This window comes from Pristiophorus japonicus, chromosome 6, assembly GCF_044704955.1.
Source record: "Pristiophorus japonicus isolate sPriJap1 chromosome 6, sPriJap1.hap1, whole genome shotgun sequence".
Taxonomy (NCBI): domain Eukaryota; kingdom Metazoa; phylum Chordata; class Chondrichthyes; family Pristiophoridae; genus Pristiophorus; species Pristiophorus japonicus.
The window spans coordinates 559238-584703 of record NC_091982.1 but is presented as its reverse complement, the minus strand read 5'-3'; the positions used below and the strand labels follow the sequence as shown (position 1 = coordinate 584703).

The window sequence follows — 25466 nt, the reverse complement described above, 5'->3', positions numbered from 1 at the left end:
CGGCTTATGGCCAGTTTCTAGCTCAAACTTGAGACCAAACAAATACTGGTGCATTTTTTTCATCCCGTAAATGCACACCAGAACTTTTTTTTCAATCATGCTGTAGACCCTTTCGGCCTTGGACAGACTCCTGGACGCATAGGCAACCGGTTGCAAAATCCCCGATTTGTTAGCCTGTTGTAACACACACCTGACCCCGTATGACGATGCATCGCAAGCTAGCACTAATCGTTTATATGGGTTATACAAAACGAGCAGTTTGTTTGAACATAACAGATTTCTGGCTTTCTCAAAGGCAGCCTCTTGTGAATTCCCCCATATCCAATCATCTCCTTTGCGCAGTAGCACATGTAGGGGCTCTAGCAAGGTGCTTAATCCGGGTAGGAAATTACCAAAATAGTTGAGGAGTCCCAGGAATGACCGCAGCTCCGTCATGTTCTGTGGTCTCGGCGGGTTCTTGATGGCCTCCGTCTTGGCGTCGGTGGGTCTGATGCCGTCTGCCGCGATTCTTCTTCCCAAGAACTTGACCTCTGGCGCCAGGAAAACACACTTCGAGCGTTTCAACCTGAGTCCCATGCAATCTAGCCGACTTAGACCCTCTTTCAGATTCTTCAAGTGTTCGATGGTGTCCCGACCTGTGACCAGTATGTCATCCTGAAAAACCACGGTGCGTGGAACCGACTTTAGCAGGCTCTCCATGTTCCGTTGGAAAATTGCTGTGGCCGAACGAATCCTGAACGAGCATCTGTTATTGATGAACAGACCTTTGTGCGTGTTGATGCAGGTGAGGCCTTTCGAAGATTCCTCCAGCTTCTGTGTCATGTAGGCCGAGGTCAGGTCCAACTTGGTGAACGTCTTTCCTCCAGCTAGGGTCGCAAATAGGTCGTCTGCCTTGGGTAGCGGGTACTGGTCCTGTAGCGAAAAACGGTTAATCATTACTTTATAGTCCCCACAAATTCTGACCATGCCGTCACCTTTGAGTACTGGGACAATTGGACTGGCCCACTCGTTGAACTCCACCGGCGCGATGACGCCTTCTCGCTGCAGTCTGTCCAGCTCAATTTCCACTCTCTCTTGCATCATATACGGTACCGCCCGTGTCTTGTGGTGGATGGGGGTCGTGTACCGGAACCAAGTCGATCTGCACTTTCACCCTCGAGAAACTTCCAATGCCTGGCTCGAACAATGATGGAAATCTGCTCAGAACCTGGGCACATGAGGCATCGTCGACGGACGAAAGCGCTCGGATGTCATCCCAGTTCCAGCTGATTTTTCCAGCCAGCTTCTGTCGAACAGTGTGGGGCCATCCCCTGGCATGATCCATTACGGGAGTTTGTGCACTGCTCCATCATAGGAGACTTTGACTTCTGCGCTGCCAATTATAGGCATCAGTTCTTTGGTGTAAGTTCTTAGTTTGGTGTGAATGGGGCTGAGCTTGGGCCTGTGTGCCTTGTTGCACCACAGCCTGTCGAAGGCCTTTTTGCTCATTATGGATTGACTCACACCCGTGTCCAGTTCCATGGATACTGGAATTCCGTTCAGTTCAACTTTTAACATTATCAGTGGACATTTTGTGGTGAAACATAGAAACATAGAAACATAGAAAATAGGTCCAGGAGTAGGCCATTCAGCCCTTCGAGCCTACACCACCATTCAATAAGATCATGGCTGATCATTCACCTCAGTACCCCTTTCCTGCTTTCTCTCCATACCCCTTGATCCCTTTAGCCGTAAGGGCCATATCTAACTTCCCCTTGAATATATCCAATGAACTGGCATCAACAACTCTCTGCGGTAGGGAATTCCACAGGTTAGCAACTTTCTGAGTGAAGAAGTTTCTCCTCATCTCAGTCCTAAATGGCTTACCCCTTATCCTTAGACTGTGTCCCCTGGTTCTGGACTTCCCCAACATTGGGAACATTCTACCTGCCTCTAACCGGTCCAGTCCCGTCAGAATTTTATATGTTTCTATGAGATCCCCTCTCATCCTTCTAAACTCCAGTGAACACAGGCCCAGTCGATCCAGTCTCTCCTCATATGTCAGTCCTGCCATCCCGGGAATCAGTCTGGTGAACCTTTGCTGCACTCCCTCTATAGCAAGAATGTCCTTCCTCAGATTAGGAGATCAAAACTGAACACAATATTCCAGGTGAGGCCTCACTAAGGCCCTGTACAACTGCAGTAAGACCTCCCTGCTCCTATACTCAAATCCCCTAGCTATGAAGGCCAACATACCATTTGCCTTCTTCATCGCCTGCTGAACCTGCATGCCAACTTTCAATAACTATTGTACTATGACACCCAGGTCTCGCTGAACCTCCCCTTTTCCTAATCTGCTGCCATTCAGATAATATTTTGCCTTCATGTTTTTGCCACCAAAGTGGATAATCTCACATTTATCCACATTATACTGCATCTGCCATGCATTTGCCCACTCACCTAACCTGTCCAAATCACCCTGCAGCCTTTTAGCATCCTCCTCACAGCTCATACTGCCACCCAGCTTAGTGTTATCTGCAAACTTGGAGATATTACACTCAATTCCCTCATCCAAATCATTAATGTGTATTGTAAATTGCTGGGATCCCAGCACTGAGCCCTGCGGCACTCCACTAGTCACTGCCTGCCATTCTGAAAAGGACCTGTTTATTCCGACTCTCTGCTTCCTGTCTGCCAACCAGTTCTCTATCCACGTCAGTACATTACCCCCAATACCATGCGCTTTAATTTTGCACACCAATCTGTTGTGTGGGACCTTGTCAAAAGCCTTTTGAAAGTCCAAATACACCACATCCACTGGTTCTCCCTTATCCACTCTGCTAGTTACATCCTCAAAAAATTCCAGAAGATCTGTCAATAAGATTTCGCCTTCATAAATCCATGCTGACTTGGACCGATCCTGTCACTGCTTTCCAAATGTGCTATTTCATCTTTAATAATTGATTCCAACATTTTCCCCACTACTGATGTCAGGCTAACCGGTCTATAATTACCCGTTTTCTCTCTCCCTCCTTTCTTAAAAAGTGGTGTTACATTAGCTACCCTCCAGTCCATAGGAACTGATCCCAAGTTGATAGACTGTTGGAAAATGATCACCAATGCATCCACTATTTCTAGGGCTACTTCCTTAAGTACTCTGGGATGCAGACTATCAGGCCCTGGGGATTTATTGGCCTTCAATCCCATCAATTTCCCTAATTTAATTTAAATTTTAATGTTTAATTTAAAGTAATAAGCTGGGTTAACTTTTTCTATAACCTTAACAATCTTATGTACCTGTGTAAGATCATCTCTCAGATGCCTTCTTTCTAGGCTGAAAAGTCCAAGTTTCTCCAGTCTTTTCTCGTAACTCATATAACACTGAGGGGCAGTCTTGGACTTTTCTCTGCAATGTCTCCTGCGTGTGACCAAAGCACTATAAAGTTTGAGCATTATCTTCTCTGCCCTATAATCTGCTGTTTTGGTTTTGCAGAATATAGGACAGGATTTCTGGGCTGAACCTTACCCCCCCAGAATGTGAATGTGTGTACCCCGTACAATTCTGCCTCCTCGGTTCGAGTCTCTCGTTCAGCCTAATCCACCATGGATCGATCTTCCTCTGCAACGTGGTGGTTTGCAGGGTTTGCAGCTCGTCTGCACATTCGCTGGAGGTGTCCCTTGTTCTACAGCCTTTGCATGCATAGCGCTTGAAGTGACATTGATGGGCCCGATGATCACCTCCACAACGCCAACAAGGTGTTAACTGCCTCGCATTAACGATTGATGGTGGACTCTGGATCATCTGAAGTCATGCAGCAGCAGCCGGTGTGTACATTCTGCCATGTATATTGCTGCTCGAAAACGACGTTACTTTGTGCACAGTACTAGATGAAACCTCTTTACTTTGCGAAATTTGTTTGGTGTTATCGCTGGTGGACATAAATGCCTGGGCTATCATTATGACTTTGCTCAGATTCGGTGTTTCAACAGTTAATAGTTTGCGAAGGTTACCTCATGGCCAATGCCAAGCACAAAAAAGTCTCTTAGCATTTGTTCAAAGGAATCCATCAAATTCGCAATGTCCTGCAAGGCGCCTTAGCTCTCCTGGCCCTCTGACCATTGACACATGTAGAACTGATACCTCTCCATCAAAACACTTTCCTTCGGGTTTAGGTGCTCCCGGACCATCATACACAATTCGTCATAGGATTTGGTTGTTGGCTTTACCGAAGCTCGAAGATTCTTCATGAGGCCATAGGTTGTTGCCCCACAGACGGTAAGGAGGATCGCCCTTCATTTGGCAGTGCTCTCGTCCCCTTCCAGCTTGTTGGCCACGAAGTATTGGTCGAGTCTCTCCATGAAGACCTCCCAATCATCACCTTCTGAGAACTTCTCCAGAATACCAACTGTTCTTTGCATTTTTGCGCGGTTGTTCATTACCTCGTCGCCAATTATTATGCTCGTTATAAAGGATGAAACTGAGTATCGTATACAATGAGTAAATGTGACCTTAGTTCCTTTAATTAGACTGCAGAGTGCAGGTACATCGTGGGAGGCCTGCTTATATACAGTGCTCCCAAGGGATGCTGGGATCTCTTGGGACTCCAACAGGTAGGCCCTCTGGTGGTGGTGCCACACAGGTTGCCACGGGTTAAATACATAACAAAGCCAAAGTGCTGTATTCAGGTCAAGTAGGTTTTGAGGGCGGAGAGGGTATTTGGACCCAGATGGGGGATGGAGGAGAGTATAGGGAGGCAGATGGGAGAGGGACAGTGAGGAAGATGGAGAGAGAAGGAGGATGAGGGAAGATGAATTGGGGGACACGGATGGTGGATGATTAATGATGGGAGAACAATAGTTTCCCATGGCCCATTTTGATGCTCTGTGGAGGAGGGAGGAGCAATGCGCCACCAATCCTGCTCATTGGAGAGACTTGGGAGGGGGAGGACGTCTGGATCAATTCATTGTCCTGCTCAATGGCAAAAGGGAAGGGGATGAATTGCTGTTCATGGAGGCGGCAAAAAGGCCTAAAAAGCTGGTCAGTGTGGGGTGGGTGCAGTGCAGAATTACTGTTCTGTGTGGGGGAGTTCTGAGCATTCAATGTTTGTTGGTGGGATAGAACTGAAATAATCGACAGGTAAGGAGGAACGGGTGAAGGGGACTAGGGACAATTGCCAAAGCAGGAGATGCTGGGATTGTGGGCTAAGCAGACTGATACAGCCTTGAGAAGCATGTTGTCACTGGGTGTACATCATAGGGTTATCAATCCTCCAGGATTGTCCTGGGGTCTGAAGAATAATCTCCTGGGCAATGTTGTGAACAGCCCAGGAGAAAAACTTAAGGGCCTTAAAATAATGGAATGCTTTCTTTTGCATTTTCTGGAAGTGGGAGGGGGCAAGGTAGAACTAAAGGGAAAATTGAGCCAAGATGGAAACTCTGCTAGCAGGGTTGGGTGAAAGTAAGTCTGAGAGCATAAAAACAGAAAATGCTGGAAATCTCAGCAGGTCAGGCAGCATCTGTGGAGAGGAAGCAGAGTTAACGTTTCGGGTCGATGACCCTTCGTCAGAACTGGAGAGTGTTCGGAAAGAACCGATTCTCAACAAGCACTGAAAGGGGGAGGGGGAGAAAGAACAAAAGGGAAGGTCTGTGATAGGTTGGAAGGCGGGAGAGATTAGAGAGACAAAAGGGAGGGTGGCCCAAATTCAAATGGTAATGCCAGGAGTTAGAAAAACATTAGTCAAGATAGGATGTGAATGGTGGGATAATGACCAACTGCGGCTCTGAGTGGGGCAGGGAGCCAAAGATTGGCAGCGGTTACGCACTGAAATTTTTGAACTCGATCTTGAGTTTAGAAAGCTGTAAAGTGCCTAAACGAAAGACGAGATGCTGTTCCTCGAGCTTGCGTTGAGCTTCATTGGAACAGTGTAGGAGACCGACTTTTCTCTCCCCCTCCCCTCCCCCCTCAGAGGTTAAATTGCACCTCGTCCCTCTACCTAATGCTTGCCAATGCGAACGAAAGCTTTTGCTGTTGGTTTTAAGTCATCAGGCTGTAGTGCCAGCGATATTTAAAGGCGCGCTGTTGGAGATAATTTTTTGGTCGGCCAAGTTTTTCCCCAGGTTGCAGTTATTTTGTTTTTTGCATGTGCCACCACCATCATTGATTGCTGGCCCTAAGTTTACTTTGACATGCATCGCTCTCCCTGCCTTAGTCAGGTCCATTTGGAGACAAGAAGATTCTTTGCCAATCATGGGCTCAGTGTTGGCAGTGGACCTGCCTCCTCCAACTTCACCATGGGAGGATAGTTCGCAGAAAACAATGGCAGAGGCATCAGGAGAGAGAAAAGGAAAGCATCCCACTGGGAGAGGACCATGGAGAGGACCATGGAGAGGCCCATGGAGAGGACCATAAGGATGTGGGTAGGGGAAGACACAGACACAGACATGGCAACAGAAGGCCATACACACCCAGGGTGTTTCACCAACAGTTTCCCTACGTTCACTTCACTGAGGAGCAGTGTGTCCGAAGGCTACGATTTACACAAGACATGGTGATGGAGCTGTACCACCTGCTGCAGCCAGACCTTGAGCCTCAAACAAGGGAGAGAACGACTCGCTCAGTAGCAGTGAAGGTCACCATCACCCTCAATTTCAATGCCAATGGATCTTTCCAGGGAGCCACAGCAGGCAGCTCCAACATCTCCCAATATGCCTCCCATTGCTCCATTTGTGACATTACAGCCACTGTGTACAGAAGGAGAATGGAATACATCTCATTCCCTATGATGAGACAGAAGCAGCTGGAGCAGTGAGCTGGATTTCTCATGATGGCGCGCTTCCCCATGGTGCATTATCATCATCATAGGCAGTCCCTCGAAATCGGGGAAGACTTGCTTCCACTCTAAAAGTGAGTTTGAGGTGACTGTACAGTCCAATATGGGAATTCCAGTCTCTGTCACAGGTGGGACAGATAGTCATTGAAGGAAAGGGTGGGTGGGGAGTCTGGTTTGTCGCATGCTCCTTCCGCTGCCTGCCCTTGCTTTCTGCATGCTCTTGGTGACAAGACTCGAGGTGCTCAGCACCCTCCCGGATGCTCTTCCTCCATTTAGGGCGGTCTTGGCCAGGTGTTGGTGGAGATGTTGCATTTTATCAAGGAGGCTATAGCCCCATGGTGCAGGGAACTATAGACTGCACACACATCACGTTGAAGGTACCCCACTGCAATCCTGAGATCTTTCAAAGCTGAAAAGGATACCACTCACTCAATATGCAGTTGGTGTGACCACACACGCACAATAATAGCCGTTAATGCCCATTATCCTGGCAGCAGCTATTATGCCTTCATCCTGTGCCAGACTGGTGTGCCAGCTCTGTTCCAACCACCTAATGCAGCTCCTGGCTGGCTCCTGCCTGCTGCCTGTGCCTCCTCCTGCAGCTCTTGGTTCTCCTCCTACAGCTCCTCCCCCTCCTCCTGGTCCTGCACCTCCTCCTCCTCCTGAGGGGCAACGGCTATGTCTTCGGGCAATGGCTGTGCCGACAGCGTCCTGAGACTGCAAGGGAGGACCGAAACCGACTCACAAGATCTCGGTTCCAATAATGCCCTCACCACTTACTGCTTCCATTGTACCTCCCCATAAACACATCAACGAGCCCTTCCTGCCATACCACATGCCCAAAAATGAAATGAGATATCACACCAAACAGTAAAGATGAGAATCAACATTTATGTGTAAAAAGTGCAACATCATCATTACATATATCATTCACCCTTGTGCATCTCCTTATATCCCCTTTTACATTTCCTACTCTACTACTACGCTACAGTGTCTCCCCTGTGGCTACAGCAAGGCTGCTGTGTTTCCGGGCCAGAGACTACAGATGGCCTTCTAGGGTGCCCTCAATCAGCTCTGGGCCTGGAAGGCTCGGCTGCAGACTGCAGCATCTCAGGCTGGACGCCAGCCATCTGGGCAGGCTGGGATACAGCCGTGTATAGTTGCAATGATGGAGTGACAGTGGTGGGATCAGAAATGTTGTCGTCCTGAGAGAGGAAAGCAGGTTCCTGCTCCACTGACCCAGTGTCACTCTCCCGGGGCTGGTTTTCTGAATCTGCACAGAGGCTGCCATGTAAGAGTTGTGGGAACAGACAGAGGCTCACAGGTTCATGGGTAAGAGTTAGAGGAAACATGTACTCACTTTCACCACAAGGGAAGGTCGCAGAACTTCTTGCGACACTGTGTGGGTGTACGGTCAAGAATGGAGGTGCCCGACACCTCGGCAGCCGCCTCTGCCCAGAGAGCTCGGAGCAGCTGTGGAGCGGCTCCCCCTCACAGCTGAAGGGGAAAGGATGTACCTCCTGTCCTCCACTTCCCACACCAGTGTCTCCAATTCGGCATCGGAGAAACGGCTCGCCCTTGTACTGCCTCTCCCAGCTGCCATGCCGGCCCTCACTAAGCAGCTACTTAACTATGAAGAACAAGAAAATCAGCAGAATAAACCTGCAAGGCATCTCCTTTAAGAAGTCCAATGACCAGGTGACATGTTGTGAGTGAATGAAACTCACCTGAAATTGGCTGCTCATTTCCACCACCATCTCCCCTCCAGCGCCACTCGGAGGCCATTTATCGCTCCAACAACACAGCTCCATGGTTTGCGAAACAAAGTGCTAAAATGACAAACTTCCTCCCGCCCATCTCAGCCGGCGCGAACCTTTCATTTAATTCAAATTATGCGCTCCAAGCCAAGCGCGGGGCAATTTCAGCCCCTAGGTATCTAGATTGTGCCTCTCCAGTGTCTCTTTCAATTGATAATTTTAAATGTGTGAACATGGACAGTTAAGTGTTGGCAGATGATTAGACCATAGGGATCATGGGAGCAGTGTGCGGTGGCCCCGGCCGGTAAGACTATCAGCAGGCCGGGGCCGTTAGAGGGAGTAACGAGTGGTGGCATGCCACTGCAGGGAGCAGTGCGGGCAGGTACAGCAGGAGGGGCGAGGTCGGGGCGAAGGAGTGGCGAGAGTTCATAGAGGGATGTGATCGGGGCCTCGGAGAGGTGAGAGTTCGGGGCCAGAAGAGGCGAGGGCCCGGGGGCAGCACGAGTCAGCCCACACTGTGATATGTGAGCGCACTGGGTCCGTGCAGCAGAGCAGGTCTCCAGTTGTCTTAGTTAATCCTTGCCACTGGACCAAGACCTCGCTCTGACAAGCCCGTGTGGTGGCTGGTGTGCAACGGTCACCACACGTTAAAAAAATCCACCCACAGGCATCTTCCACCCTTCAGGATGTAGTTTGGGATCCAGAATATTAGGTCCTTCATTGAAACACCTGTTAACTCATTCCTTTTCGGCCGTGGAAGCAAGTCATCCTCGTTTCGAGGAACTGCCTATGATAATGATGAGACCATGGGTCATCAACTCCGATCCACCCACATGAACTCTCCAACAAGGATTGGTGTGGGACTCCGGGCACACTTTACTTCTCTCTAGCCCAGGGGAGTTAAGGCTAATTGTAATCCCCCTCCTCTCTCTGCCCCCCTACCTATTAATTAACTCAGTTCAGACTAGAGATGAAACATTGGACCTGTTGGATTTGAATGCCTTTGTAACCTATTGGGAAGCACATTTATCCTAACAGGATAGCAGCAGTAGCATTTAAATTCTTCTGCTTCCATGTTAGATACTGCTAAGCAGGGTCCATGTTGACATACATGGGTCTGGAATTTGCGGTGAGTGGTGAAGCAAAGGCATTCGCTGCTGGCCCCGAAGAAAGCTGCCTGCCAAGATCTCGTGATCTCTGTGGCGAGAAGTTTGCCTTTTTCGACGTGCAAGTGATTTCAGTGCAATATAGTGGGGATTCCCTAGTGCGATCCTACTGTGACGTCAACAAGATGTCGAAGCAGCCAATCACATTGCAGAATTCTCACCGACAGCAAACTAGGAAATGAGAACCTGCTTTTATCCGGACTTAAAAAATATGTTACAGAGAGCAAAACAAAGATTGAGGCTGTCACATGGGGAAAAGGCAAACCTGAAATAAAGATGAACAAACTTAAAAGAAAAATCTTTTAAAAGTTTCTTACAAATTGTAATTTTTGTCATAATGGAGAAATTTGACATTCCACAAAATTAAAATGAGTTTTTCAGGGCCATAACATTTGTTTAGCAGCCGATACACTGTTAAAACCCCAGTTACATCTAATCCAACAAAGCCTAACATTTAATAGGGTATTTAACAGTGATATTACCACGGAAACATTTTCAACAGTTTCACTGATTTCCCTGATTACACTGATTGAAAGCTATGGGTGGGGTGGGGGTTGGGGGTGGGGGTTGGGGGGGGTTGGGGGTGTGGGGTGTACAGCGCGGCCAGTGTCAGAGCAGTGAATGACTGACCGCAACTTCAGGATTTCCGTGTTTAGATGCGCCTGCACTATACCCTGGAACTGCGTCAGTTTTAAAGGGGTAATAACAGCAAACACTATTAGTTCACTATTATCACCCACTGCAAATTACGGCCCATGGATTTCGGGAGCAAGCCAGCAATGTGGCAAGATAATACACCATTGATTCACACCTCCATCTTTGATGCTGTGAACACATATGTTTATGACTCTCTTCAGGAGGGACATGTCAGTTAATCGGAGCTGATTGACAGATAATATACCTCTTCCCTTCCCTGTCATTCTTTCATAGATTAGTTCTGAAAGGACCACCTTCGGGTTCTGAGTTTGGAAAGGGTGAACACATTATTCGCTACGTGGCCTATGACAGAGAGAGGAACAAAGCTACCTGCAAATTCACTGTCACAATTCATGGTAGGTTATCTACCCAATGCATTACTTCTCTTCATTTGAATACTTTCAGGATTGTATGATATGGTGGTACCAACAATAAAAAGCGACATTCTTAGGTACAGTTCAAATGAGTCATCAGTGAAATAAGCATTAGAGGAACTTGGAAATGTCATCATCATCATCATCGGCAGTCCCTCGGAATCGAGGAAGATTTGCTTCCACTCCTGAAGTGAGTTCGTTGGTGTCTGAACAGTCCAATACGAGAGCCACAGACCCTGTTACAGGTGGGACAGATAGTCGTTGAGGGAAAGGGTGGGTGGGACTGGTTTGCCGCACGCTCTTTCCGCTGCCTGCGCTTGATTTCTGCATACTCTCGGCGATGAGACTCGAGGTGTTCAGCGCCCTCTCGGATGCACTTCCTCCACTTAGGGCGGTCTTGGGCCAGGGACTCCCAGGTGTCAGTGGGGATGTTGTATTTTATCAGGGAGGCTTTGAGGGTGTCCTTGTAGCGTTTCCGCTGCCAACCTTTGGCTTGTTTGCTATGAAGGAGCTCCAAGTAGAGCACTTGCTTTGGGAGTCTTGTGTCTGGCATGCGGACTATGTGGCCTGCCCAGCGGAGCTGGTCGAATGTGGTCAGTGCTTCAATGCTGGGGATGTTGGCCTGAGTGAGGACGCTAATGTTGGTGCGCCTGTCCTCCCAGGGGATTTGTAGGATCTTGCGGAGACATCTTTGATGATCTTTCTCCAGAAACTTGAGGTGTCTACTGTACATGGTCCATGTCTCTGAGCCATACAGAAGGGCGGGTATCACTACAGCCCTGTAGACTATGAGCTTGGTGGCAGTTTGGAGGGCCTGGTCTTCAAACACTCTTTTCCTCAGGCGACCGAAGGCTGCACTGGCGCACTGGAGGCGGTGTTGGATCTCATCGTCAATGTCTGCTCTTGTTGATAGGAGGCTCCCGAGATATGGGAAGTGGTCCACGGTGTCCAGGGCCGCGTCGTGGATCTTGATGATTGGCGGGCAGTGCTATGCGGCGAGGATAGGCTGGTGGAAGACTTTTGTCTTACCGATGTTTAGTGTAAGGCCCATGCTTTCGTACACCTCAGTAAATACGTCGACTATGTCCTGGAGTGCAGCCTCTATGTGTGCAGACACAGGTGTTGCCCGCGTACTGTAGCTCGACGACAGAGGTTGGGGTGGTCTTGGACCTGGCCTGGAGATGGTGCAGGTTGAATAGGTTCCCACTGGAAATATACAGTCATATCAACTAGCGATAAAGCAAGACATCAGTGGCTGAGATTTTGTGGTATCAGTGAAAAGCAGATAAGTGAGAAGAGAAAATAAGATAGAAATTATATTGGGCCATGCAAGTCAGAGAAGGCTGGGCTGAAATCTCAATGGGCCCGCTCCACTAGTACAAATGCAACAAAACAGAACAAAGGAGTATCCGTAATAAGGTGGATGAATTAACTGCAAATAGATGTTAACAGATATGATGTGATTGGGATTACAGAAACGTGACTCCAGGATGATCAGGGCTGGGAACTCAACATCCATGGGTATTCAACATTCAGGAAGGATAGAATAAAAGGAAAAGGAGGTGGGGTAGCATTACTGGTTAAAGAGGAGATTAATGCAATAGTTAGGAAGGACATTAGCTTGGATGATGTGGAATCTGTATGGGTAGAGCTGCAGAACACCAAAGGGCAAAAAACGTTAGTGAGAGTTGTGTACAGACCTCCAAACAGTAGTAGTGATGTTGGGGAGGGCATCAAATAGGAAATTAGGGGTGCATGCAATAAAGGTGCAGCAGTTATCATGGGTGACTTTAATATGCATATAGATTGGGCTAACCAAACTGGAAGCAATACGGTGGAGGAGGATTTCCTGGAATGCATAAGGGATGGTTTTCTAGACCAATATGTCGAGGAACCAACTAGGGGGGAGGCCATCTTATACTGGGTGTTGTGTAATGAGAGAGGATTAATTAGTAATCTCATTGTGCGAGGCCCCTTGGGTAAGAGTGACCATAATATGGTGGAATTCTACATTAGGATGGAGAATGAAACAGTTAATTCAGAGACCATGGTCCAGAACTTAAAGAAGGGTAACTTTGAAGGTATGAGCGTGAATTGGCTAGGATAGATTGGCGAATGATACTGAAGGAGTTGACTGTGGATGGGCAATGGCAGACATTTAGAGATCGCATGGATGAACTACAACAATTGTACATCACTGTCTGGCGTAAAAATAAAAAAGGGAAGGTGGCTCAACCGTGGCTATCAAGGGAAATCAGGGATAGTATTAAAGCCAAGGAAGTGGCATATAAATTGGCCAGAAATAGCAGTGAACCCGGGGACTGGGAGAAATTTAGAACTCAGCAGAGGAGGACAAAGGGTTTGATTAGGACAGGGAAAATAGAGTACGAGAGGAAGCTTGCAGGGAACATGAAGACGGACTGCAAACGTTTCTATAGATATGTAAAGAGAAAAAGGTTAGTAAAGACAAACGTAGGTCCCCTGCAGTCAGAATCAGGGGAAGTCATAACGGGGAACAAAGAAATTGGCAGACCAATTGAACAAGTACTTTGGTTCGGTATTCACTAAGGAGGAAACAAACAACCTTCCGGATATAAAAGGGGTCAGAAGGTCTAGTAAGAAGGAGGAACTGAGGGAAATCCTTATTAGTCGGGAAATTGTGTTGGGGAAATTGATGGGATTGAAGGCTGATAAATCTCCAGGGCCTGATGGATTGCATCCCAGAGTACTTAAGGAGGTGGCCTTGGAAATAGCGGATGCATTGACAGTCATTTTCCAACATTCCATAGACTCTGGATTGGAGGGTACCCAATGTAACCGCACTTTTTAATAAAGGAGGGAGAAAGAAAACAGGGTATTATAGACCGGTCAGCCTGACATCAGTAGTGGATAAAATGATGGAATCAATTATTAAGGATGTCATAGCAGCACAGTTGGAAAGAGGTGACATGATAGGTCCAAGTCAGCATGGATTTGTGAAAGGGAAATCATGCTTGACAAATCTTCTGGAATTTTTTGAGGATATTTCCAGTAGAGTGGACAAGGGAGAACCAGTTGATGTGGTATATTTGGACTTTCAGAAGGCTTTCGACAAGGTCCCACACAAGAGATTAATGTGCAAAGTTAAAGCACATGGGATTGGGGGTAGTGTGCTGACATGGATTGAGAACTGGTTGGCAGACAGGAAGCAAAGAGTAGGAGTAAATGGGTACTTTTCAGAATGGCAGGCAGTGCCTAGTGGGGTACCGCAAGGTTCTGTGCTGGGGTTGCAGCTGTTTACACTGTACATTAATGATTTAGACGAGGGGATTAAATGTAGTATCTCCAAATTTGCAGATGACACTAAGTTGGGTGGCAGTGTGTGCTGCGAGGAGGATGCTATGAGGCTGCAGAGTGACTTGGATAGGTTAGGTGAGTGGGCAAATGCATGGCAGATGAAGTATAATGTGGATAAATGTGAGGTTATCCACTTTGGTGGTAAAAACAGAGAGACAGACTATTATCTGAATGGTGACAGATTAGGAAAAGGGGAGGTGCAACGAGACCTGGGTGTCATGGTACATCAGTCATTGAAGGTTGGCATGCAGGTACAGCAGGCGGTTAAGAAAGAAAATCGCATGTTGGCCTTCATAGCGAGGGGAGTTGAGTACAGGGGCAGGGACGTGTTACTACAGTTGTACAGGGCCTTGATGAGGCCACACCTGGAGTATTGTGAACTCCTAACTTGAGGAAGGACATTCTTGCTCTTGAGGGAGTGCAACGAAGATTCACCAGACTGATTCCCAGGATGGCGGGACTGACATATCAAGAAATACTGGATCAACTGGGCTTGTATTCACTGGAGTTCAGAAGAATGAGAGGGGATCTCATAGAAACGTTTAAAATTCTGATGGGTTTAGACAGGTTAGATGCAGGAAGAATGTTCCCAATGTTGGGGAAGTCCAGAACCAGGGGTCACAGTCTAAGGATAAGGGGTAAGCCATTTAGGACCGAGATGAAGAGAAACTTCTTCACCCAGAGAGTGTTGAACCTGTGGAATTCTCTACCACAGAAAGTTGTTGAGGCCAATTCACTAAATATCTTGAAAAAGGGGTTAGATGTAGTCCTTACTACTAGGGGGATCAAGGAGTATGGCGAGAAAGCAGGAATGGGGTACTGAAGTTGCATGTTCAGCCATGAACTCATTGAATGGCGGTGCAGGCTAGAAGGGCTGAATGGCCTACTCCTGCACCTATTTTCTATGTTTCTATGTTTCCTAGCTGCTCAAAGCGAAGGCCGCAGACACCCATCCCAAATCATGAGGGGTGTGGTCATTTACATGATGGAACGGGCCGTCTACACCTGGAAGGGCTCTTCAATTCAGCTGCCCAATCCTCTGGCAAATACTGGAGCAGCTCTGAGGCTGAAGGCAGATAATTGCTGTGTTTGATTCAAAGGGAGTAATTTGCTGAAATTTCAAAGGACACGCCCAAAGATGTGGAAGTCAGCGGGTGGAAGACATATTCACTGGCCCCTAGGGGCATAAGGTGGAGCCATCATTTTTCAGTGAGGTGCTGCCTTCTGGGTCGATAAAGTTAGGAAGCAAGTGAGATTGGGGCCACAGGTTGGTGCATTTCAGTCTTAGTCAGATTCTAAATTTAGAAAAACTCTGACATAAGGTAGGTTCCATATAATCAAAAGAAGCCTGAAGCACTGGAAGTAATTCAGAGCAGGAGGTTGTTGGTCATTGGCTCCCAGTTAAGCAACGCCTCGATTTCAAAATTCTCATCCTTGTTTACAAATCCCTCCATGGCCTCGCCCCTCCCTATCTCTGTAATCTCCTTCAGTCTCAGAAACCTCCGAGATGTCTGTGCTCCTCAAATTCTGCCCTCCTCTAATTCTGTCCTCTTGAATATCCCTGATTATAATCGCTCAACCATTGGTGGCTGTGCCTTCAGCTGCCTGGGCCCTAAGCTCTGGAATTCCTTCCCTAAACACCTATGCCTCTCTACCTCTCTTTCCTCCTTTAAGACGCTCCTTAAAACCTACATCGTTGACCAAGCTTTTGGTTACCTGCCGTAATTTCTTCTTTTGTAACTCGGTGGCTTGTTTTGTTTTATAACACTCCTGTGAAGCGCCTTGGGACGTACTACGTTAAAGGTGCTATATAAATACAAGTTGTTGTTATTGTTGTAATTAAGAACTTTACGATCATAGAAAATAGGTGCAGGAGTAGGCCATTCGAGCCTGCACCGCCATTCAATGAGTTCATGGCTGAACATGCAACTTCAGTACCCCATTCCTGCTTTCTCACCATACCCCTTGATCCCCCTAGTAGTAAGGACTTCATCCAACTCCTTTTTGAATATATTTAGTGAATTGGCCTCAACAACTTTCTGTGGTAGAGAATTCCACAGGTTCACCACTCTCTGGGTGAAGAAGTTTCTCCTCATCTCGGTCCTAAATGGCTTCCCCCTTATCCTTAGACTGTGACCCCTGGTTCTGGACTTCCCTAGCATTGGGAACATTCTTCCTGCATCTAACCTGTCTAAACCCGTCAGAATTTTAAACGTTTCTATGAGATCCCCTCTCATTCTTCTGAACTCCAGTGAATACAAGCCCAGTTGATCCAGTCTTTCTTGATATGTCAGTCCCGCCATCCCGGGAATCAGTCTGGTGAACCTTCGCTGCACTTCCTCAATAGCAAGAATGTCCTTCCTCAAGTTAGGAGACCAAAACTGTACACAATACTCCAGGTGTGGCCTCACCAAGGCCCTGTACAACTGTAGTAACACATCCCTGCCCCTGTACTCGAATCCCCTCGCTATGAAGGCCAACATGCCATTTGCCTTCTTAACCGCCTGCTGTACCTGCATGCCAACCTTCAATGACTGATGTACCATGATACCCAGGTCTTGTTGCACCTCCCCTTTTCCTAATCTGTCACCATTCAGATAATAGTCTGCCTCTCTGTTTTACAACCAAAGTGGATAACCTCACATTTATCCACATTATACTTCATCTGCCATGCATTTGCCCACTCACCTAACCTATCCAAGCCACTCTGCAGCCTCATAGCATCCTCCTCGCAGCTCACAATGCCACCCAACTTAGTGCCAGCCGCAAATTTGGAGATACTACATTTAATCCCCTCATCTAAATCATTAATGTACAATGTAAACAGCTGTGTCCCCAGCACAGAACCTTGCGGTACCCCACTAGGCACTGCCTGCCATTCTGAGAAGTACCCATTTACTCCTACTCTTTGCTTCCTGTCTGCCAACCAGTTCTCAATCCATGTCAGCACACTACCCCCAATCCCATGTGCTTTAACTTTGCACATTAATCTCTTGTGTGGGACCTTGTCGAAAGCCTTCTGAAAGTCCAAATCAACTGGTTCTCCCTTGTCCACTCTACTGGAAACATCCTCAAAAAATTCCAGAAGATTTGTCAAGCATGATTTCCCTTTCACAAATCCATACTGACTTGGACCTATCATGTCACCTCTTTCCAAATGCGCTGCTATGACATCCTTAATAATTGATTCCATCATTTTACCCACTACCGATGTCAAGCTGACCGGTCTATAATTCCGTCTTTTCTCTCTTCCTCCTTTTTCAAAAAGTGCGGTTACATTGGCTACCCTCCACTCGATAAGAACTGATCCAGAGTCAATGGAATGTTGGAAAATGACTGTCTATGCATCCGCTATTTCCAAGGCCACCTCCTTAAGTACTCTGGGATGCAGACCATCAGGCCCTGGGGATTTATCGGACTTCAATCCAATCAATTTCCCCAACACAATTTCCCGACTAATAAGGACTTCCTTCTGTTCCTCCTTCTTACTAGACCATCTGACCCCTTTTATATCCGGAAGGTTGTTTGTGTCCTCCTTCGTGAATACCGAATCAAAGTACTTGTTCAATTGGTCTGCCATTTCTTTGTTCCCAGTTATGACTTCCTCTGATTCTGACTGCAGGGGACCTAAGTTTGTCTTTACTAACCTTTTTCTCTTTACATATCTATAGAAGCTTTTGCAGTCCGTCTTAATGTTCCCTGCAAGCTTCTTCTCGTACTCTATTTTCCCTGCCCTAATCAAACCCTTTGTCCTCCTCTGCTGAGTTCTAAATTTCTCCCAGTCCCCGGGTTCACTGCTATTTCTGGCCAATTTGTATGCCACTTCCTTGGCTTTAATACTATCCCTGATTTCCCTTGATAGCCACGGTTGAGCCACCTTCCCTTTTTATTTTTTACGCCAGACAGGGACGTACAATTATTGTAGTTCATCCATGCGGTCTCTAAATGTCTGCCATTGCCCATCCACAGTCAACCCCTTAAGTATCATAAATGATAGAAGCATGTTTTTTCCCTCCAATTTTGTTTGCCTTTCGTCCCTCTGCTTTTCTGATTGCTGACTGTTGCTGAATTATGGCTGTACAGGCCTCCACCAGCCATACAGTGTCTCACCCAAGTGGCGAGTCTTTATGTGTGAGCTTGCACAGACAGTGCTAGCAGGTTATTTTGATCAATCAAGATGTCTCAGCTGGGTCTAATCCTGCCCTCACCCGATGCCTATACATTTGTACTTCCCAACATAGGTCACTGGGTAACAATCTGGAGTGGAAGTGCCCCTGATTCTACTACTCCTAGTCCAGGGTACTTAGGCCACACTGGTTCCTTGGCAGACATTAGGTCGCTCGCCATAGATTGATGGTCAAACATGGGTCCTTCTTGTGCTGTATGGCTCAGTATCACATCAGCCAGGATATTTATCCACTGAGCCATTTGAGGAGCCTTATTGTTGTTGCTGATTTTAGTGGATGAATGCTTAACCTGTTTGCATGACATGCCACTGCTGCTTGTTTAAAATGAATTGGTTAGTGCTTCTGATAAAATAGTAGACAGAGGAATGTCATAAAGCTAAGAATGTGTCCATAAGACCACCAACAATAATCTCTATCTTATAACAAATAACCTTTTGGATTGTTTATTGTGGAGAAAAGAAGGCAAGTGGCAGATCTTACTATGGAAGTCAAGATAATCGCACACTTGTGATGTGTTTGTGATGATCTCAAAGTCTATAACAAAGGGACATGAACTCAGGCTCTGATAAATAGGAAGTTTGGATTTGACTATTTAACAGAGGGTGGTAAATATATGGGACAACTGCCTGGGGAGGTAGTAAAGGTGGATAGTGTTCAAGAGATACAAGAGATAGAGTGAAGTCTGCTATTATTAAACGTGGGGACTGGCCAGATGGACTGCAATGGTCTCTTCCAATCCTTTATTCCTATTTCACTCTACAAATAGCTTGTCACACATCTGCAGTGTGTTTCTCACTCTCTACAATTTGAATATTTATCTATTTCTATGATTGACAGTTAGAAGATGCTACCTTCTGAAGTCCCCTGTCCATGGTTACATCACTTGTACATCTGCTGGCAATAACTATGGGGCGACCTGCACTTACACATGTGAGGGAGGCTACGAACGTCAGGGGAGCTTCAAAAGAGTGTGTCTATTTAATCGAAGCTGGTCAGGAGTGACACCATCTTGTGTACGTAAGTGAATTTAATTTGATATTGGGAATGTGGAACCTCATATCCATCCACAGGAAATAAGCACTAAAGTCTCATGATGGTGCTGTAGCTTCTTGCATTTAAATGGAGATAACTGCATGGCTCACATGCATAATCTACATAATTTAAGTTTTGTTTACAGCTTATCAACCAGAAGCTACTTTAAACATAATTTTTATTTTCCTAATGCTAAAGTTCAATTCACTGTTCATAGAAACATAGAAAATAGGTGCAGGAGTAGGCCATTCAGCCCTTCTAGCCTGCACCACCATTCAATGAGTTCATGACTGAACATGCAACTTCAGTACCCCATTCCTGCTTTCTTACCATACCCATTGATCCCCCTAGTAGTAAGGACTACATCTAACTCTCTTTTGAAGATATTTAGTGAATTGGCCTCAACAACTTTCTGTGGTAGAGAATTCCACAGGTTCACCACTCTCTGGGTGAAGAAGTTTCTCCTCATCTCGGTCCTAAATGGCTTACCCCTTATCCTTAGACTGTGACCGCTGGTTCTGGACTTCCCCAACATTGGGAACATTCTTCCTGCATCAATATTATAACTGCTATCAGTTAGCAGCATGATAACACACACGGCCTGAAATTCATCGTCATACCACCCAAAAAAGCCCAATTTTCATGACATACCGCCCACCTACCACCAGAGCTGCATACTGTCCTGGAAAAGGTGGTTTTATGCAATGTTAAATGGGCGGGAATGGGCGGAGTGCTTGGAGCTGCCATTTTGAAATCGGGAACAGTCAGCTAAAGCAGCACCTCTGTATTTCTGAGGTGAACAGTGACTTTACAGTGCAATTTACAGTGAGAAATGTATTTTTATTGGTACTGAGTAAATTATTAAGATCAAAGGCATTTTAGTTATATTTTTTTCATTGAGAAATCTTCTGGAGATTTAAAAAGAATGGGCCTGTACTATCTCAGCCTGTATTGCTGACTACCTGTCTAATGCAGGATCCAGATGGGAGAAGGTTTATTGAGCAGAGTTATCAGGGTAATAGAGGAGGTCGCAGACCAATGAGGAGGAGGAGAAGGCCTTACCCCCAAAGGATTTTCAGGGAGAAGCGCTGATAGATCGACAATGCATTCGAAGGATGCACTGCCACAAAGAGGTGATCAATGAGATTTACCAGCTCATTAAGGCAGACCTGCAGCCCAGTACCACCAACATCACTGCATTCTCTGTCGAGATAAAGGTGACTGCGGCATTTTCCTTTTATGCATGTGGCTCTTTTCCGGCATCAGCTGGGGACATATGCTGTATTTCTCAGTACGCTACTCATTGGTGCATTCAACAGGTAACCGAAGCACTGTATGCATGCCGGATGGAAGTTATAAACTTCCCAATGACCAGGGAGGCCCAGGGTGACAGGGTTTTGGGATTTCCATGTATTGCCAGCTTCCCCAAGGTGCAGGGTGCTGTTGACTGAACCATATTGCTCTGCTAGCACCATTACAGGGGGCGGAGGTGTACCAAAACCGTAGCCATGATCCTATTGAATGGTGGTGCAGGCTCGAAGGACAGAATGGTCTACTTCTGCACCTATTTTCTATGTAAGGGATTCCACTCCTTCAATGTGCAGCTCAACTACAACCATATACAGCACATAATGGCAGTGAATGTCATCTTTCCAGGGAGTATCCATGATGCGCACATCTTGCGTGAGAGCACTGTGTCTCACCTGTTGAAGTCTGAGCCACAAGGTAAATGCTAGATGCTGGGGGACGTATGGCCTCATGACCTGGCTCTTGACCCCCCCTGTGGAACCCTCAGACAGAAGCCAAGCAACGATATAATAAGAGCCATGTAACCACATTATCGAAAAGACAATTGGGGTGCTGAAGCAGTGCTTTCGATGCCTGGACCACTCGGGAGGCAGGCTGCAATACCACCGGGAGCAGGTTGCTCAGTTCACAGTGGTGTGCTGCATGTTGTATAATATAGCTATCATACAGGGACAGGAATTGCCACAGGGGACTGCGGGACCACCTGAGGAGAGCGTGCAGGAGACGGAGGAGGAAGAAGAGGAAAATGAGGAGGGAGGGAGGATGAGGAACCCATGGCACCACTCCCCTCCCCCCCCACCCCCCCAACACCACAGCGGAGGGCACATGGAGTGTATGCCACTGCAACATTGTTACATCAGCAGCTCATAAATGAACGCTTTGCCTGAATGTGGAGAGTTGTGTTTTGGGACCCCGATAACTGTTACCCCAAAAGTTTGACACTGTACAAGAGTGCTTAAATTCAATTCAAATGTTTATGTAAAAATGTAAAAAATATACTATTTTAAAACTTTGTAAAACTTATAACTATAAAACTACTGTAACAACTTTAACAAAACTTTAACAACTTGAATAAACTTTTAAAGTCAAACTTCAATTATTAAAAGAACAAGTACAACAAAAGACCCTTTACTGTCCTCGACCTCAACCTCAACCAGGTGCTACACCACCCTTGGGACTATTCTTCCCTTTGCCACTGTCCCTGAGCCCGGACCTCCCCGTGGTGGTACCCCGAACACTGCACCCCAAGTGCTGTTGCTGTCGTTGGGGGTAAACCATTGCAGGTGCAATAAATGGGGCCTCAGGAGAAGCTCGTGATATGGAAGACACAGCTTCAGGGCTGGAATCTGCTGGCAGCCCCTCACCCTCGGGTGCTGCCGACCTGACTACTCTGGCACGGGGAGATTCCGTGCCATGACCCGAACCCTTCGATTGCCGCATGGCATCGACGGAGTCGGCAGTTCACTCAATCGTGTGGATCAGATGCGATATATTCTCCGACTGTCATTCTGATAGAGCTGCGATGTTTGCGGCTATCGTAGCCATGGCCTTGAGCAGCTCTCGACATATATTGATGCTGGCCTGTGACAGATGCACCATGACCTGGTACGCACCTATCTGCCTTGCAGCAACAGAACTGTTCTGCACCAACCTCCGTCGCTGCGGTAAAGGCGCTGCCCCGCTGGGGGTGCCACTTGATCCCGCAGAATCAGAGGAGGCACGGGGGAATCTCCTGAGCACAGACTCGGTGGTGGAGGATGTTCCAGCTGGCCCACATTGAACTGATGTATCCTCCACTGGCTCCAGGAACTGTGGCTCTTCCTCGTCCTTTTCATCATCTCTGCCAGAGGTGAAGTCGGGAGAGGGCTGGGTGACGCCAGAGATGGAGGCAGTGGGTCTGTCGACTGGTCTCTCTGTGGAGGTGTGGTCTGAATCGTCAGAGTCTGGAAGTATAAAACATTTAAAAATGCTTGCCACCAGGGGAGGGGTCAGGGTTACATGAGTACATAGCACAGTGACTTAGCGCAGTCTTACCTAAATCGCCTTCGGTCATCTTTGGAAAAACATAGAAACATAGAAAATAGGTGCAGGAGCAGGCCATTCAGCCCTTCTAGCCTGCACCTCCATTCAATGAGTTCATGGCTGAACATGAAACTTCAGTACCCCCTTCCTGCTTTCTCACCATACCCCTTGATCCCCCGAGTAGTAAGGACTACATCTAACTCCCTTTTGAATATATTTAGTGAATTGGCCTCAACAACTTTCTGTGGTAGAGAATTCCACAGGTTCACCACTCTCTGGGTGAAGAAGTTTCTCCTCATCTCGGTCCTAAATGGCTTGCCCCTTATCCTTAGACTGTGACCCCTGGTTCTGGACTTCCCCAACATTGGGAACATTCTTCCTGCATCTAACCTGTCTAAACCCGTCAGAATTTTAAACGTTTCTATGAGGTCCCCTCTCATTCTTCTGAACTTCAGTGAATACAAGCCCAGTTGATCCAGTCTTTCTTGATAGGTCAGTCCCACCATCCCGGGAATCAGTCTGGTGAATCTTCGCTGCACTCCCTCAATAGCAAGAATGTCCTTCCTCAAGTTAGGAGACCAAAACTGTACACAATACTCCAGGTGTTCGAAGAATGTTCGAAGACCAGGCCCTCCAAACTGCCACCAAGCTCATGGTCTACAGGGCTGTAGTAATACCTGCCCTCCTGTATGGCTCAGAGACATGGACCACACACAGTAGACACCTCAAGTTGCTGGAGAAATATCACCAACAATGTCTCCGCAAGATCCAACAAATCCCCTGAGAGGACAGACGCACCAACATCAGTGTCCTCACTCAGGCCAACATCCTCAGCATTGAAGCACTGACCACACTCGATCAGTTCCGCTTGGCAGGCCACATAATCCGCATGCCAGACACGAGACTCCCAAAGCAAGTGCTCTTCATGGCAAACAAGCCAAAGGTGGGCAGCGGAAATGCTACAAGGACACCCTCAAAGCCTCCCTGATAAAGTGCAACATCCCCACTGACATCTGGGAGTCCCTGGCCCAAGACCGCCCTAAGTGGAGGAAGTGCATCAGAGAAGGCGTTGAGCACCTCGAGCCTCAACGCCGAGAGCGTGCAGAAACCAAACGCAGACAGCGGAAAGAGCGTTCGGCGAACCAGTCCCACCCACCTCTTCCCTCGACGACTATCTGTCCCACTTGTGACAGAGTCTGTGGCTCTCGTATTGGACTGTTCAGACACCAAAGAACTCACTTCAGGAGTGGAAGCAAGTCTTCCTCGATTCCGAGGGACTGCCAATGATGATGATGATGATGACCTAAATCATAACATTTCTTGGACTTGCAGCTTTATTTCTTCTTGTTGATTCTCTTCTGTTAACAGCGATAGTTATAAAAGCCACATTAACTGAATCCTCCAGGTTCTTGGGAGAGACAAGCATCCAGTGCAAAATGATCCAGACATTTTAAACACAGAAAATGCTGTTACATTGATAAATTTAATTTAATTGTAAATTTTGCATTTAATGCATTATGTTACAAATAATTTCCAACAGCGTCGTGAAGGACCCCAAAGAATGTTTAAAATGTCTTTGAAACAACTTCAATGGCTTGCTATCTATTTGTTATTGATAGCTTTTACTGATTGCCTATTTTTGATTTGTAGTTTATAGATTTTCATGTTCCTCCATTTTCATTTCTACATTCCCTGTTGAATTATGATTTGTTGCTTTTAGTACAGTCCCCAGCGCAAATAGCAGGTGCGTTCATGCTAACAGTTTTCCCACTATCACTAAAACCATCTGAATGAAACTGCTCGTAGTTTCCATTTTCTGAATGCCTCCTATATTTAACAATGCGAATAGCTGATTGAAGCTTCCTCGAGGCTGAGTCAGGAGGTTGTGGGTTCGGGTCCCACTCCAGGGACATGAGTACAAGGATCTGGGCTGACACTCCAGTGCAGTGCTGGGGGAGTGCTGCACCATTGGAGCTGCCATCTTTCGGATGAGACGTTGAACGAAGGCCCCGTCTGCTCTCGCAAGTGGATAAAAGAGCCCATGGCACGGTTTTGAAGACGAGTAGGGGAGATGTCCCCGGTGTCCTGGCCAATGTTTATCCCTAGATCAACATAAGCAAAAAGGCGGATTGTCTGGTCATTGTCACTTTGCTCTTTGTGGGAGCTTGCTTGTGCGGGGATTGGCTGCTGCATTTCCAATATTACAACAGTGACTACACTCGAAAAGTACATTGGCTGTAAAGTGCTTTGAGACGTCTGGTGGTTGTGAAAGGCTCTCTTCCTGAAGTCTCCACATGCAACTACCTCCTGTAGTTGTTCACAATGCAAACAGCTGCTTGAAATTGCACAAAATTGATGGCGCTCTTTATATTTTTTTCAAGTCGAGCCAATTATAAGTGGCTATCTGTGATAAGTGTGGACAGTGTGAGTGGTGGATCTCTATTTGTGGCTCCTACTTCTAAAATTCTGTACCGATCTCCACTTTGCTCCATCTCTGGCACCTCCTCACCCACTGTGCGCTAATCCCCAGCTTAGAATTGCAATGCTAAATATTGCAAGCATGGTCCACATATCAAGTTACTCATGGGTTTCGCTCGTATACCGTCCTCTTGTGTGTGTGTGTGTGTGTGTGTGTGTGTATATGGTGCACCTCAAGTGTCACCAATATTATATTTGCCACCTAATTGACTCTAATCACATTAATAAAATAGGAATAAATCATATCTGAACAGGTAGCAGAATTATCTATTTAACAAGTATGAAAATCACCATTCCAGTA

At 46.9% G+C, this 25466-nt stretch overlaps 1 protein-coding gene across 1 annotated transcript in view; it reads left to right on the top strand.

Moving 5' to 3' along the window:
* The window catches only part of LOC139265517 (sushi repeat-containing protein SRPX2-like), a 165059-nt gene that overhangs the window by 124604 nt on the left and 14989 nt on the right, over positions 1-25466 (top strand). Inside the window, 2 exon segments of the mRNA XM_070882534.1 lie at positions 10663-10784; positions 19163-19342. Coding sequence (XP_070738635.1) covers positions 10663-10784; positions 19163-19342 — 302 coding nt within the window.